Below are 14,336 nucleotides of genomic sequence, written 5' to 3' on the forward strand. Positions count from 1 at the left end.
CTGGGTGGTTTGTAATATTTACGTTTATTTACAAATTTATATAGTTATTTAATTTCACAGCATTTCTTCAGCGCTTGATTGTAACAAAAACTCTTGAGCAGTTTAACAAAAAAGACTCGCGGCAACATCAAAACATTACGAGTATCAGTTAAAACAACAACAACAACAGGTAAAAATAGGTATTAAGAACATTCAAATCAGCAATGCCAAAAAGAAATTAAAACACATGTCTGGATTCTGCGTGTCTGGATAGGTTCCATGGTTAATTTTGCATAACATAAATCCTTGCATATTTTTACACAAACCATTCAGTATTCCATTATTACATCCATCGAAACTTATTTACACTGTTGAATTTATCTGCCAACGTTTTCAAGTGTACACAATCCCCCCCCCCACATATTCAATAAACATTTTCCAATCTTCCTTAAACGTATGTTCTTCTTGTTCTCTTATTCTATATGTTAGGTCTGCAAGCTGTGCATATTCCACCAGTTTGAAGTTGCCATAGGCAAAAGTGTTTTAAGGGGGCACTAAAGGATACAACAAAAACTCCTGAATAATGGCAACAGGCAGGGACGAAGGTGCTGCCACACTAAAATATTAACAGTGCCAGTTCCACAGATCAAAGTGGCCGATTGGATATATGGGGGGGGGGAGCGGTCCTGAAAGTAAATTGGCAATCCGTGCAGGTCTCTGAGCAAAGGTGTTAGATGCCAACAGGGTCTCACCACTGTCAGCAAGCTTGCTGCAGCATCCTGCACAAGCTGTGGTTTTCCAGATCAAGGAGCAAAAGCAAAGCCCCACATAGAGCACACTGCAGTAATCCAATCCTGAAGTAACGAAAGCTTGAACCACTGGGGCCAAGCTTTCCTACTCCAGGAACTGTCATTTCCGTCGTACTGTCCGCAGCTAGCCAGTGAGGCTACCTGGGTTTCCAGTGACAAAGATGGACACAGCACCCGCAGACTGTGAACCTGCTCCTTCAGGGGCAGTGCAACCCCACCCAGGGCAGGCAGTTGGCCAATTTCTCAGGGACACTGAAACCACTCACCCACGGTGTCTCCATCTTGCCAGGTTTCAGGCTCAGCTTGTTTCTCCTCATCCATCTCACCCACTGTGACTACACAGCCCCTCCATTTTATGGAGAAATGGAGCTGAGTGTCATTGGCCCACTGATGGCACCTTGCCCTAAAACTACTAAGGACCACTCTCAGTGGATTCATATAGATATTAACTCGCACTGGAGATAAGACAGTGCCCTGCTGGAATTAATGCTTCCTCCTTTGTTTACTTGTGTCTTACTGGAACGTACAATAAAGTTAATATGTTTCTAAACTGATAAAGGTCAGACAGGTATTCTGCATTTCCTTTTTTTTTTACACAAAATAATTCTATGTTTTAATATAGTATAACATTGTATTTCCTGTACTTGTCACTCCCAAGGAAAGTATACTTAATCATTTATCCGTGGTATTTCGAAGCTTATTTATCACTTTAACAAAATGGAAATGCATCAAATAATTCTAGCTGGTTATTACTTTTAATATCATGAATGGGGGCCATAAACTTGCAAACAGCTTTCGCATCTGTCTTCCTTCTCTCATTCTTCCACTGAAAGCAGTTCTGGAATTCTCCATTTTATTTTATTATTTTATTTCATTTCATTTCATTTCATTTATACCCTACCCATCTGGCCACGTCTCCCCAGCCACTCTGGGTGGCTCCCAACAGAACACTAAAAACAGAATAAAATATCAAACAAAACTTCCCTAAACAGGGCTGCCTTCAGATGTCTTCTATAAGTCAGATAGTTGTTTATTTCCTTGATGTCTGATGGGAGGGCGTTCCATGGGGCGGCGTGACTACCGAGAAGGCCCTCTGCCTGGTTCCCTGTAGTTTCACTTCTCGCAGTGAGGGAACCGCCAGAAGGCCCTCGGAGCTGGACCTCAGTGTCTGGGCTGAACGATGGGGGTGGAGACGCTCCTTCAGGAATACTGGGCCGAGGCCGTTTAAGGCTTTAAAGGTCAGCACCAACACTTTGAATTCAGTGGCTAGCAACGTTTTGTCAGGCTCTCATTGAATTCCCAATCATTGTATGATTTGACCATTATTCTTCCAATATCCCAAATTTGGAAAGGATTAAAAATTCAATATAGCCCATTATATCCTCAATGGTGTTTTTTTTTTTTTAAATAAAAAGAATCCCCCTCATTTAACTTTATCACAGTTCCATCACATATGCAAGAAATCAGCCCCATTTCTCTCACTTCCAGCATCGATACTCAACCTCTTTCCTAATCAGATGTTAAATACCAACAATCATAGAATCATGGTTAGAAAGGACCACAATCGTCATCTAGTCCAACCTCCTGCAATGGAGGAATCTTTTGCCCAATGTGGGGGCTCAAACCCACAACCCTTAGATTAAGAGTCTCATGTTGTACCCACTGACATTAAAAGAATCTTATAATAATTCCCCATCATATGTGTTGGTAGTGACTCAGCACTATCAGTATCTGAAGAAGTGTGCATGCACACGAAAACTCATACCAAGAACAAACTTAGTTGGTCTCTAAGGTGCCACTGGAAGGATTTTTTTTATTATTTTTTATTTTGTTCAGCCAAATGTGTAATCTATTTTAACATGGTTCTGTGATATAAATTTACCTGTAACATCTTTTGCCATCTTAACTTGAAGTCATTAATTTTTTCTCATAGGGCGTTCTGCATTTCAGAACACTTTAGTACAGGAATATGAAAACTCTGGAAGAAAACACTCTGTGGTTTCTAAATGGTTAATGAGGAGGAACAGGACAACATTGTTGTACAGGAAAGGGCCAATGGAAAAATTGCAGCTGCTGGAGATTACCTTAATGGCCTTGGCAAGTATTCTATATGTTAGGGAAATTACAGGTGAGTGGCCTGCAATTACTAGGAAAGAGTTGGAGGTTTTTATGGAAGGTTGAAAACCATTTTTACTTCACCTTTCTCTCAAAGTGTGCGTAAAAAGCAGGGGTTGGGAACCCTCCTTTACCCCAGCCCACATGGTCAAGATTTCTATCTGCCCTGCCTATTTTTGGCATCTGTCTGTCTGGAGACAATGGAAGAATGCACTGGGGTGTGTGTGTTTAAAAGTCAAACCATTGGAGAGTTACAGTGCCCTTTGTGGCTGTAGAGACCAAAACGGGATAAAAATGTTTTATTGCACTTGGGGCAGATGAAGTCTTCCAGTTTTGCTGCTAGAGGCGCACCATGGTGTTACTTCTCTCCTCCCAGTGTTCCCTTCTTGCTCTCCACTGACTTTTTCTGTTTAGGGTAAAGGTTACCAGATTTTTTTTTCAAAGAATCTGGGGACACTTTTTTTTTTTTTTTTTGAAAAGAGAGAAAAAAAATTATTTTAAAAAGTATTTTTCCTTTAAAAAAAGAAGTAATCTCTTCTGTGGTCTCTGTCGCACGGCCTTCCTCTGGGCCTCGGCATGCTCTCTTGGAGCGCTAGCTGGCATGGAGTAGGCTCGGGTCGGGTCTGGGCTCGGCCACATTTCCTTGCCCTCCCGGTGCACTCCTACCACTCCTTCTCAGCGGCAGCGGCAGCAGCAGCGGAGTGGCAAGGTCGGGGCTTCCCTCTTTTTTCTCCTTCCTCTTTCTCTCCTCCTCCTCCTCTCCTTCTCCCTGCCTCGGCTCCAGGGTTTTAGGGTTTTCCTGTCCCCGGAGCACTGCTGGGCAGTTGGCTGGGTGGCCGGGCGTTCTCGCTCCCGGCTCGATTTGGGTCATGGGGGGGGCCTGCGTCAGCGGTTCCCCCAGTTGACGTACCGGGCGCCCCTCGGTTCCCCCTTGGGAGTGGCAGCCGCAGTCTCAGCAGCCCAGAGCCAGCCTGGTAGCACAGTTGGCTCTGGCTGGCTTCAGGAGCTGCTTGCTGCTGTGGCGCCCGCCAATTTGCCTCACCAGAAGTCCCCATATGATGTGTCTTGTGCCGTTGAACGCAACATTCATTCCCTACTAATAAATCTACAACACTTAAAATATAAATCCGAGGACATTAAATGAAATCCGGGGACATTCCGTGGATGGATTTTGTCCAGGGACAGATTTGTAAATCTGGGGACTGTCCCTGGGAAATGGGGATGTCTGTTAACCATAGTTTAGGGTCTGTGTGCAAGTATTTATTGTACCTGTGCAGGTGTCACGGTGAAAATGCATTTTGTATTATTCCAGCATAGTTCTAGTAAGTAGGAAGCCCTAATAAAATGGGGGGGGGGACCTCCCAAAAGTGCATCAGAGTGCAAAAGCAAATATGGGGAAGGGGCCAAAACAACCTTACAGATATATTCCAGCAGTAACTGCAGATGTGTAACAGGTTCTTTTTTTTTTAATTAACATATTTTTTCACAGTAAGGGGAAATCTGGGTTGAATGTTGTTGTTTTTTAAAAAAAATGGGCTGGCATTTTGATAGTGACATGTAGACACTGTAAAACACTTGAGTGCATGCGTAACACCAGTTCCACAATAAACTCCTATCTGGAAGCATATTGAAACCACCCAAGAGAACCACATGAGTTTTTAAAGTGACCAAGAATTGTTAGCAAGAGACAAGCTGAGTAAGCAGTGGTGCAGTTACGTAATTTTTTACTCGGGGTGTGTGTGTGTTAGTGATCTTACAAACACTTTGGATGGACATGTGAATTACTTAAGCATGTGGTACACCAGCCCTGCTGTGGTTTGAGGGCTCTCCTGCTCACTTTGTCCAAAGGTCCTGCACTGATGACACCAATGGAAAAAGAACAGTAATTTTTCAGCCCGGAAAGATTATTATTACCCTCCCTAAGGCTCACACAGGAAGATTATACGGAGTCATCCCACTGCTCCATCTGGCTCAGTATTGTCTACACAGGGACTGGGAGATTTCTCCCAGCCCTGCGTGGAGATGCCAGGAATTGAGCCTGAGCTAAAAACAACTTTCGTTTAAAAGAACTTCCTTACGTTGCTCCTCACACCCTTTAAGAGAGAAAAGGGGGATTCCCCATCACAATTTCTTAAGCACATAGTAAGGATGATGGTAATCAGAAAAAAACCCACGGTGAGGCAAGTCCTGTGCAGCCCAGGCTTAGGTGGGTAGAATATTTCCACTCCTGGGTGGCATTTTAAAAAACAAAAACAAAAAACCAGTGTTCCAGTTCTTAGAAAAAAACAACAACTCTCATTCTTTGGAAAGTGACGTGGGACAAATTTACTCACAGAGTGATCCAGTTTGGGCAGCGCACCCGCTGACCTCCTGCTGGCAGGACTGCCTGGAGAAGCGGGGGGGGGGGGGGGAATTAGCTGTAGACTTTCACACCTCTCCATCCCTGGGTTTTTTTCTGTCCATATGCCCTCTTTCAGTTCTCTACTCCCCCCCCCCTCTCTGCCTCAACTAAGAACCAGTAGGACTTACTTGTGCTCTTAAAGAGTTTTCCACGTGGTTTTAAAGATGCACCTGCACCAGGTGTTTTCTCCAGGTTGCACCCTCCAACCCACACAGCCCCACCCCGATTCTAGTACCAACAGATCCTCATTACAAAAAAGCTTCAGGAATACTACTGGTGTCTTCACAAATCAACCTGCAGTATTCCATTGCCCAAGGAGGTTCAATGACCAGGAACGGCATGTTCCAGGCTGCCACGTCAGTGCAGTGGAGGCAGTGCAGGATTTGCACACAAGCTGAATACCAATTCATAAATAAATACACTACATTTCAAGTTTTACGCAACTGGTTAAAAAAGTAAGAAAACCGGGGAAACAGGCTCTAAAACAGACATTATTGTTCTGATATGACAAAAATATACTTAATGGCTACAGTGTTATATGTCATGTTTGGTTTAAATCTGTGCAGAAATAACTGTATCAGCACTTCATTGGGCCAGGTGTCCATAAACTGTCAAACAGCATTGGTGGCAGGTGACGTCAGGTGCAGGATATGCAGCATCTTAAATGTGATTTAGGATTGGCAGGTGTGAGGAGCCTCTGGACCTCCTGGTGTTGCTGAACTACAACTCCCATCATCCCTAGCCAATGGCCATGCTTGCTGGGACTTATGGGGGTTGTAGTCCAGCAGCATCTTGCGAGCCAGAGGTTTCCCCCACCTGGTTTAGGGCCATAGCATGACATAATCCTACCCTGTGTGGCCCTGAGGCCCACCTGAGAGCTGTCCAAGGTCCACTGTTTCAGAAACACTGACCTGCTGCAGCTCTTCAGAATTTTACAGCTGCTGTCTAGACTCACATTAATTACGCTCTGAATGACATTAAACACCAGCTGCATACACAACATACATTTGGAGCACTCCCCCAGAGAATCCTGGGAACTGTAGCTTGTAAAGTGCTGGGAATTAAAGCTCTGTGAAAGGTAAACTACAGCTGCCAGGATTCTTGGGAGCAGAATGTGCGTCCTAAGAGCACCACGTGTTGCCATTCTACTTTGCTGTATACTTTAGGTGGCGCACGTGCCGGATATTGCCCTCACTCGAGGTGGGAGCGAAGGGGGGGGGGAGCCGGACGCCGGTGCCAGGAGGAGGCACTGCGGAGCAGACGCCATGGAGACGGCTCTGCGTGTGCGCTCGCCGCTCTCCCCCTCCGCCCCTTCTTGCACAATCGCCCCGGGGGCGCTGGCGCTGGCGCTGGTCTCGGGGTGTTTGCGCCAACAGGAAAGGCGGCGGAAGAGCGCGCCTGCCGCGCCTTCCCTCCCCAGCGCTCCGCTCCGCTCTCGGCTGTGGGGCATTTCTCTCCCGATGCGCGCCTCCGCGTCGATCCCTAGCAGCGCAGCACAGGAAGGAGAAAAATGCCCGGCGAGACTTTCCGCAGCCAGCCAGCGCGACCCACCCACCTCGGGAACTCGTCGAGGAAGTTTGGTGGGGCGGGGCGGGGCTTGGTGATCCCACGTGGGGCTGAGATGGACCAAGTTTGGGAGCTGTAAATAACCCTAAAATCGGAGGCGGGCGGAAAAACAAACGCAACTTTTCTGCTTGTTCGTTCGTTTGGGGCGAATCCACGCAATGGCTCGTTTCTTTCTTTAAAAGAGCCGCTTTCTGAATCCGAGGGAATCGCAGCATGGAAGAGGACAGCAACAAGCTGGGTAGCGCCGGGAGCCTCTGGCAGGACCCTTTGGCGATCGCACTCACCCCCAGCAAACCAGTCTCTGCAGGGAGCCAGGGCGCCCGAGGGGGCGGCGGCAGCAGCGGAGGCGGCAGCAGCAGCGGCGGCGGTAGCGGTAGGGGCCGACCCCTGAGCGTGGTTTACATCTTCCCCGATGATCTGGAAGAGCCTCTGCCTCTCCAATGCCTGCGGGAAGCCTGCAAGGAGGTCCCGGCGACGGAGCTGACGACGCTGCCTTTTGGCACCGTGGCGCTGGGGGACACCGCGCCCCTGGATACTTTCTACAACGCAGGTGAGTCCCTGTAAACGCAGCCTCGGCCTCGGCTGGCTAGCGGTTCCGTCAGTTCACCTGGGAAGGAAACCTGCCCAGGGCAACTCCGTGTGAGAGCAGTGGGCATTGGCAAGTCAGAGCTTAACGCCGCGGTTTTCATCCAGGTTGTCTCGGGTGGACCGAGACGCTGCAGATGTGATCAGACGTGATCAGACGTTGCCAGCTTCCACCGCAGCAAGGTTCTTCTGCATGTCCCCACGAGGGTGGGAACGTCGTCTTTTTAGTGAATTTTTACTCGCACTTATAAGCAGCTGTTAGTGTCCGGAAGGACAGCCGGCAAACCTGGTGAAATGGAAGTAGAATTCTTCTGCAAGTTTGAATTTATTGATTTAGGACTCAATGTTGACCAAGGTCTCTCTCCCCACTGTAGGTGTTCAGTGTATTGAACACTGACTGGCAGCTGCTGTCTGGGGTTTTGGGCAGGAATCTCTCTCATCCCTACCTGGAGATGCTGGGGATTGAACCTGGGACTTTCTGAATGCAAAGCAGATGCTCTACCACTGACCTATGGCCTATCCCTAAAGGCTATGAAGGCTGTGTTGTTATTATCAGTTACAGTGGTACCTCTGGTTACGTACTTAATTCGTTCCGGGGGTCCGTTCTTAACCTGAAACTGTTCTTAATCTGAAGCACCACTGTAGCTAATGGGGCCTCCCGCTGCGCCGCCAGAGCATGATTTCTGTTCTTATCCTGAAGCAAAGTTCTTAACCTGAAGCGTTATTTCTGGGTTAGCGGAGTATGTAACCTGAAGCATATGTAACCTGAAGCGTATGTAACCCAAGGTACCACTGTACGGCTGTTTTAAATGGTCACTACGATCATCATCCACACATTTTATGATTCTCACAGAAACTTTGCACAGGCTGTACCAATTGTGTTTTGTGATGTTTGGGTCATGTGGTTAATTCCACTCTGCCCCAAGCATACCTATCATAGAATCTTAGAGTTGGAAGGTTCCTAAGGGCCATCTAGTCCAACCCCCTGCAATGCAGGAACCTCAGCTAGAGCATCCATGACATATGGCCATCCAACCTCTGTTAAAAAAACCTCCTAGGAAGGAGAATCCACTGCCTCCCTTGGGAGTCCATTCCACTGCTAAACAGCTCTTACTGTCAGAAAGTTTTTCCTAATGTTTAGTCGGAATATCCTTTATTGCAACTTGAAGCCATTGGTTTGAGTCCTACCCTCCAGAGCAGGAGAAAACAAGCATGCTCCCTCCTCCATGTGACAGCCCTTAAGATATTTGAAGATGGCTATTGTATCTGCTCTCAGTCTCCTCTTTTCCAGGAGCAAAACATACCCAGCTCCTTCAAGCGCTCCTCATAAGGCTTAGTTTCCAGACCCTTGAACATCTTGGTTGCCCTCCTCTGCACACGTTCCAGCTTGTCAACATCCTTCTTAAATTGTGGTGCCCAGAACTGGACACAGTATTCCAAGTGTGGTCTGACTAAGGCAGAAAAGAGTGGTGCTATTACTTGCCTTGATCTGCACACTATACTTCCATTGATGCAGCCTAGAAAAGCATTAACTTTTTTTTGCTGCTGCATCACACTGTTGGCTCATGTTGATCTTGTGAAGGATTCCAGGATTCAGAGGAACTGTGACTGTGGTTCAGAACAGAATAGTTGGCTGGATCACTTAATGCAGGATCCTTGCAGGAAAGCATGATACAGCTGCTCCCAATACTAAGTGTGGGGAGGGAGGGAAGGATGGAGGGAGGGACACACACAGAGAGAGACTTCTACCGACAGGCAGGCAGAGGAGGGAGCCTATGCATATGAGTGGAAATTGCACTGTGGACAGAACAGAAGCCAAGTAATTTTCATGGCAGTCACAAAGGGTGTGAGTAGAACACCTTTCTAGTGAACAGCTTGCCTAACGAGTTGAGCAGCTTGGGCAAGTAGCTAGTCAAGAAGCTGGATGACACATCCTATACTTCAAAAGGCCCCCATTTAACCAGGGACAACCTAAATTTTCTGGTACCTACTTCTGATCAACTGCTGTCCCTTGCCTTTTGGGGATGCCTTTTAAATATTTGTTCAAGAGCACAAATGGATGACTGTTGCCTGTCTTTAGGTTTCAGCCCCATCCTCGTGATCTATATAAGTTAAATCTCTGTGGAGACAAGGGAGATGGGCCAGTGCCTTTTGAGGTCCAGCTCCGAGGGCCTTCTGGCGGTTCACTCACTGCGAGAAGCGAAGTTACAGGGAACCAGGCACAGGGCCTTCTTGGTAGTGGCGCCCACCCTGTGGAATGGCCTCCCATCAGATGTCAAGGAAATAAACAACTATCCGACTTTTAGAAGACATCTGAAGGCAGCCCTGTTTAGAGAAGTTTTTAATGATTGATGTTTTCGTGTATTTTTAAATATTTTGTTGGAAGCCACCCAGAGTGGCTGGGGAAACCCAGCCAGATGGGCGGGGTATAAATATAAATAAATATTATTCTTAAACAGTGTTCGAAATTAGCCAGGCACCAGGTGCATTGTGACCAAGTGAAGATGCCTGGGTACCAGGATGGTGTCTGACATCCACACCCCAGGTGGTACATGCCTGGGGATCATTGGATCTGGACTGCTTTCACATACTAGCAACACATCCTGTAGAATTCTATTTGCACAATCAGAATGAATTTCAGGAACCAAAATTATTTTTCTGTGCAGTCTGAGCAGGATCGTTAATTGTTGTAGCTTGTCTTCACTTACCCCACCCCACGCCTCTGCTCACAGTTGTGAAGAATATTCTCGAGTTATGAATGGTCTGTGTGTGTCACCATTAAGAAAAAGAGGTAGGAATAGGCCAGTGTGTGTGTGTGTGTGTGTGTGTGTGTGGACTGTCCCTGGATCAAGTGACATTTCTTCTTTAAGTTCTTAAAGTTCTTAACCTAGATCAAGGTTGTCATCTGAACTAGCCAGATATTTATCTGATAGTCTTATCATTTGAAAAATAAGACTTGAGAGACACCTTGCCCCCAAAATGGCAACTAAACACTCTGTTTTGGTGACTGTAACCCTGGTTTAGGAAACCATTTGGCGCCTAGCTTATATATCTGAGTTTCTAACACTGCAATTCATAACTATCTTGTTTCTTGAGAAAAAACTCTGCTTTGATGCGTTTTCACCCAACTCGGCTTCAATCCAAATAGAGAAAAGGGACAACCTGGCTGTGTTTTAAGCTGATGATATGTATACAGCCCCGTACCAGCAGCCCTTGCCAACTAGCTGTCTCAGAAAAGTTTGAACCCAAGAAACAAGATGGGAGGTGTGGGAACAAACTGAAGGATGGGGGCAAGCTGGTGCTCTCTGTGATAATATCTGTGTCATCTTTCTCCCTCCCTGCAGATGTGGTTGTGGTGGAGATGAGCAACAGTCTTTGCCAGCCCTCGCTCTTCTATCACCTGGGGGTGAGGGAGAGCTTCAGCATGACCAACAACATCCTCCTGTGCTGCTACACTGATTTTCCAGAGCTGCAGGCTCTCCGGGTGAGTTGGGGATGCTGTTCAATTCTACAGGTGGAGTCTGTTCATGGAGATTGCTTTGAGATGCTGGACTGCCCGGAAAAAGGGCCACTTGATCAGATCAGAGGAACATCTGTAGGGCAGGAGTGGGCTGCCTTTAGACTTGCTAAACAGTTGGGATTTGAGGAAACCCTTCATGCAGGGGAATAGTTAGGCAGTTTTAGAATCTGGACTTTCTGTCTTTTGGTAGAAATACAGTGGTACCTCTGGTTACGTACTTAATTCATTCCGGAGGTCCGTTCTTAACCTGAAATCATTCTTAACCTGAAGCACCACTTTAGCTAATGGGGCCTGCTGCTGCCCAATTTCTGTTCTCATCCTGAAGCAAAGTTCTTAACCCAAGGTACTATTTCTGGGTTAGTGGAGTCTGTAACCTGAAGCATCTGTAACCTGAGGTACCACTGTATGTGCAGTGTCCCCCCCCCCCCGCTTTCTTCAAAATAATGGTCAGCCAGCCCTGCTGCATTTGGAGTGCCTTCCTGCTTATTCTGTGGGTGGTGGTGGGGAATCCTGGACCTTTGCCCCAAAGTCCTGCTCTGATAGCATCACCGACTTGATTATCAAGACACTTAGAATCTGCTCTGAAAGACTGAAGTAAGGATAGGAGGAGTTTCTTAAATGTTTCACATATGGCGATTGTTCTGCTGAAAAGTTCCCCCAAGTATGTTTTTGTGCATAATGGGGAACAGGGATGTGAGTGCGTGTATGTGTGGCAGATGACAGATTTTGTCAATAGAAAGAAAACAGAGTTGGCGCGTGTCCTGTATGATACTGCCCTTAGAGGGAGATTTACCCCCAGGGCAACGTTTGATTGATTGATTGATTGATTCATTCATTCATTCATTCATTCAAGTGCCTTCCGTCCTGCCCATCCTCCAGTCTGCAGGACAGGGTGGCTAAGAACTGATAGATGAACTTTATCATAGAAGATGAGATGAAACACAAAGTCATAACAGCAACCATTCAGCAGCAAATAATATCAGTAAAACCGCACCTAAAAATAGTTTCTGCCCTTCTACGAATGCTTGATGGGTGTAAAATATCTGCAGCCACCTTGCAAAAAGAAGCCTTCCTCCCTCTCCCACTGCTGCCCAGATACAGATTGTGTCAAGCAAACAGGCAAGACCTTCAACATGTAAGGCTTAAATCAGTCCTACAGCAATCTAGCTATTGGCCAGTGGAAAATGGGGACAGACAGATTCTCTGGGAAGCTGCTTTATGCTGAGTCAGACTATTGGTGCATCTAGCTCAGTATTGTCTCCAAAGGGGTATTTCTAAGCCCAGCCTGGAAATTTCAGGGGTTGAACTTAGGACCTTCTGCATGCAAAGTGTGCGCTCTCCGAAGAAGCTCATGCTTTCACCTTCAAAATTGTGAAAATTTTTCTCTTAACAGCTACTTACTGCATTGGAATGCAGTTCTGTGCATGCCCAAAGTCCTCTTCTGACCTTAATGCTTCTGAATTACCTAACATGGAAGTGGGGGGAGACCCTGTGTAGCCCAGTCCCCTATGGTCCACCTGAACAGCATGACCACCTGTCCCCGCAGAGCCTTTTTGTATCCAGGTATATGCACAAAGGTTCCCATGCAACCCAGGACCCCAGTCACCCAGATTTCCAGCTCACATGGAATCCTTCTTTTGTACAGCTGTGCATGTACAAAAGGCCCAGATGGTCAAGGTGTTCACACAGACTCCACGGGGCAGTGCTACCTGGTACGTTCCTGGTTCTATATTGATTAACACAGAAGCATTGATGACTGAAGAGGGCAAGAGCAGGGATGAGGAACAGTTTTCAACCTGAGGGCCACTTTCCTTTATGGACAACTTTTGCAGGGCCAGAAGCAACTAATGCAAATTTTATTTCTGTACAGTAGGCTAGTTTCTACACACCCACCCACACCCACCCCAACCTTTTCCCTCCATCCAGGTAAGCAAGATGCATTATCAGAGTTTAAAGCCACATTCTAGCCAGGCAAATGCACTCAAGGAGGTTGCAGAGCAGAGCCTATAAGGGGTGTGCTCTGGGGAGAGTCCCAGTAGCCAGACAGAGAAGCCTGGAGGGTTGCGTTCAGCATCTAGGCCTGACCTTTCCTGCCCCACTTCTAACCCATTTAGAGCAAAAGTCCCTCTTCAGATTTGGCACCATGCTGCACTGCATAAGGTAGTAAATTGTAGAAAAGCTGCATCATCTCACACAGGTGATGTGCAGCATATTAATGCATGAAGACGCTTGCAAGAATTGCTTTGGGGGGTCTGCCCGTGCGTAGGAGCAGCAAGTTCTAATGAGTTTGTGGTTACTCTGCATTATCCTGTACTAACAGCTATCTAATGTGATAAGGAAACATCGCACGGCTGCAGCAGGGCAAGAGAGCAGCTGTGTATCTGCTTCAGTAGAGAGCTCATTATCACACTGTTACATACATGTGACCAAACCCTTGTGCTCTCCATTAGCGTATCAGAAGTAAAGACAACCCCAGCTTCATTCTGTGTAGTCATGCAACCAATCCAGATCAGGATTGATGTTTTGTCTTCTAAGCACATATGGAAGCTATCAGGGGAAGAAGTGATGTGCCCCTGGTGCAAGTATGATAAATGGCGTTTCCGTGCGCTGCTCTGGTTCGCCAGAAGCGGCTTAGTCATGCTTGCCACATGACCCGGAAGCTGTACGCCGGCTCCCTTGGCCAGTAATGCGAGATGAGCACCACAACCCCAGAGTCGTCCGCGACTGGACTTAACGGTCAGGGGTCCCTTTACCTTTATGCATGCCTCCTCAGAAGGAAGCCCCAGTAAATTTAATGGGTATTGTCTCCAAGTGAGTGTAATTTCAGCCATCCATGAGTGGGATCCTAGATATGGAGAAAGATAACCTACTATCTAAGTTCCTAACATTAGCAAAGCTGGAGATTAATTTTTGGTGGGACATATTAGATAAAGGGTCAGTAGATGCCAAATTGGACAGTATTGCCTAGTGATTGAAGGACATGTTACCTCCACAATAAGCAGAGTCTTTTTAGGTTTCAGAACAAGGGTGAGAAACCTCGGGCCCGGAGACTAAATGTGGCCCGCCAGTCATCTCTGTCAGAGGTCTTGTCCCATGCCCTCCTCGACTGCATTTTTTTTGGCTGGAATGGGTCCTTGAACCATGATAATGCCTCTTGCTTGCCTGGATGTCGTGTGTGTGTGTGTGTGTGTGTGTGTGTAGAAGCCTTCGACTTTCCCATGGCTCAAATGTAGCCTGTTGTGCAAAGGGACATTTATTATTCCATCATTTTTTAAAAAAAAACAAAAAACACCCCAATGGGCTTTGAGCAGTGGACTAAGCAGGTCACCTGCTCACAATCTTCACCACTATCATGAAACGG

At 46.8% G+C, this 14,336-nt stretch overlaps 1 protein-coding gene across 1 annotated transcript in view; it reads left to right on the forward strand.

The window, feature by feature from the left end:
• Positions 1-6,817: 6,817 nt before the first annotated feature.
• The window catches only part of MAP3K6 (mitogen-activated protein kinase kinase kinase 6), a 38,938-nt gene continuing 31,419 nt past the window's right edge, over positions 6,818-14,336 (forward strand). Inside the window, exons 1-2 of the mRNA XM_033157902.1 lie at positions 6,818-7,420; positions 10,800-10,939. Of these exons, the coding sequence (XP_033013793.1) occupies positions 7,084-7,420; positions 10,800-10,939 (477 nt within the window). The 5' untranslated portion in view covers positions 6,818-7,083. The remainder of the gene's footprint in view (positions 7,421-10,799; positions 10,940-14,336) is intronic.

This window comes from Lacerta agilis, chromosome 8 (genome assembly GCF_009819535.1).
Source record: "Lacerta agilis isolate rLacAgi1 chromosome 8, rLacAgi1.pri, whole genome shotgun sequence".
NCBI classification, from domain to species: Eukaryota; Metazoa; Chordata; class Lepidosauria; order Squamata; family Lacertidae; genus Lacerta; species Lacerta agilis.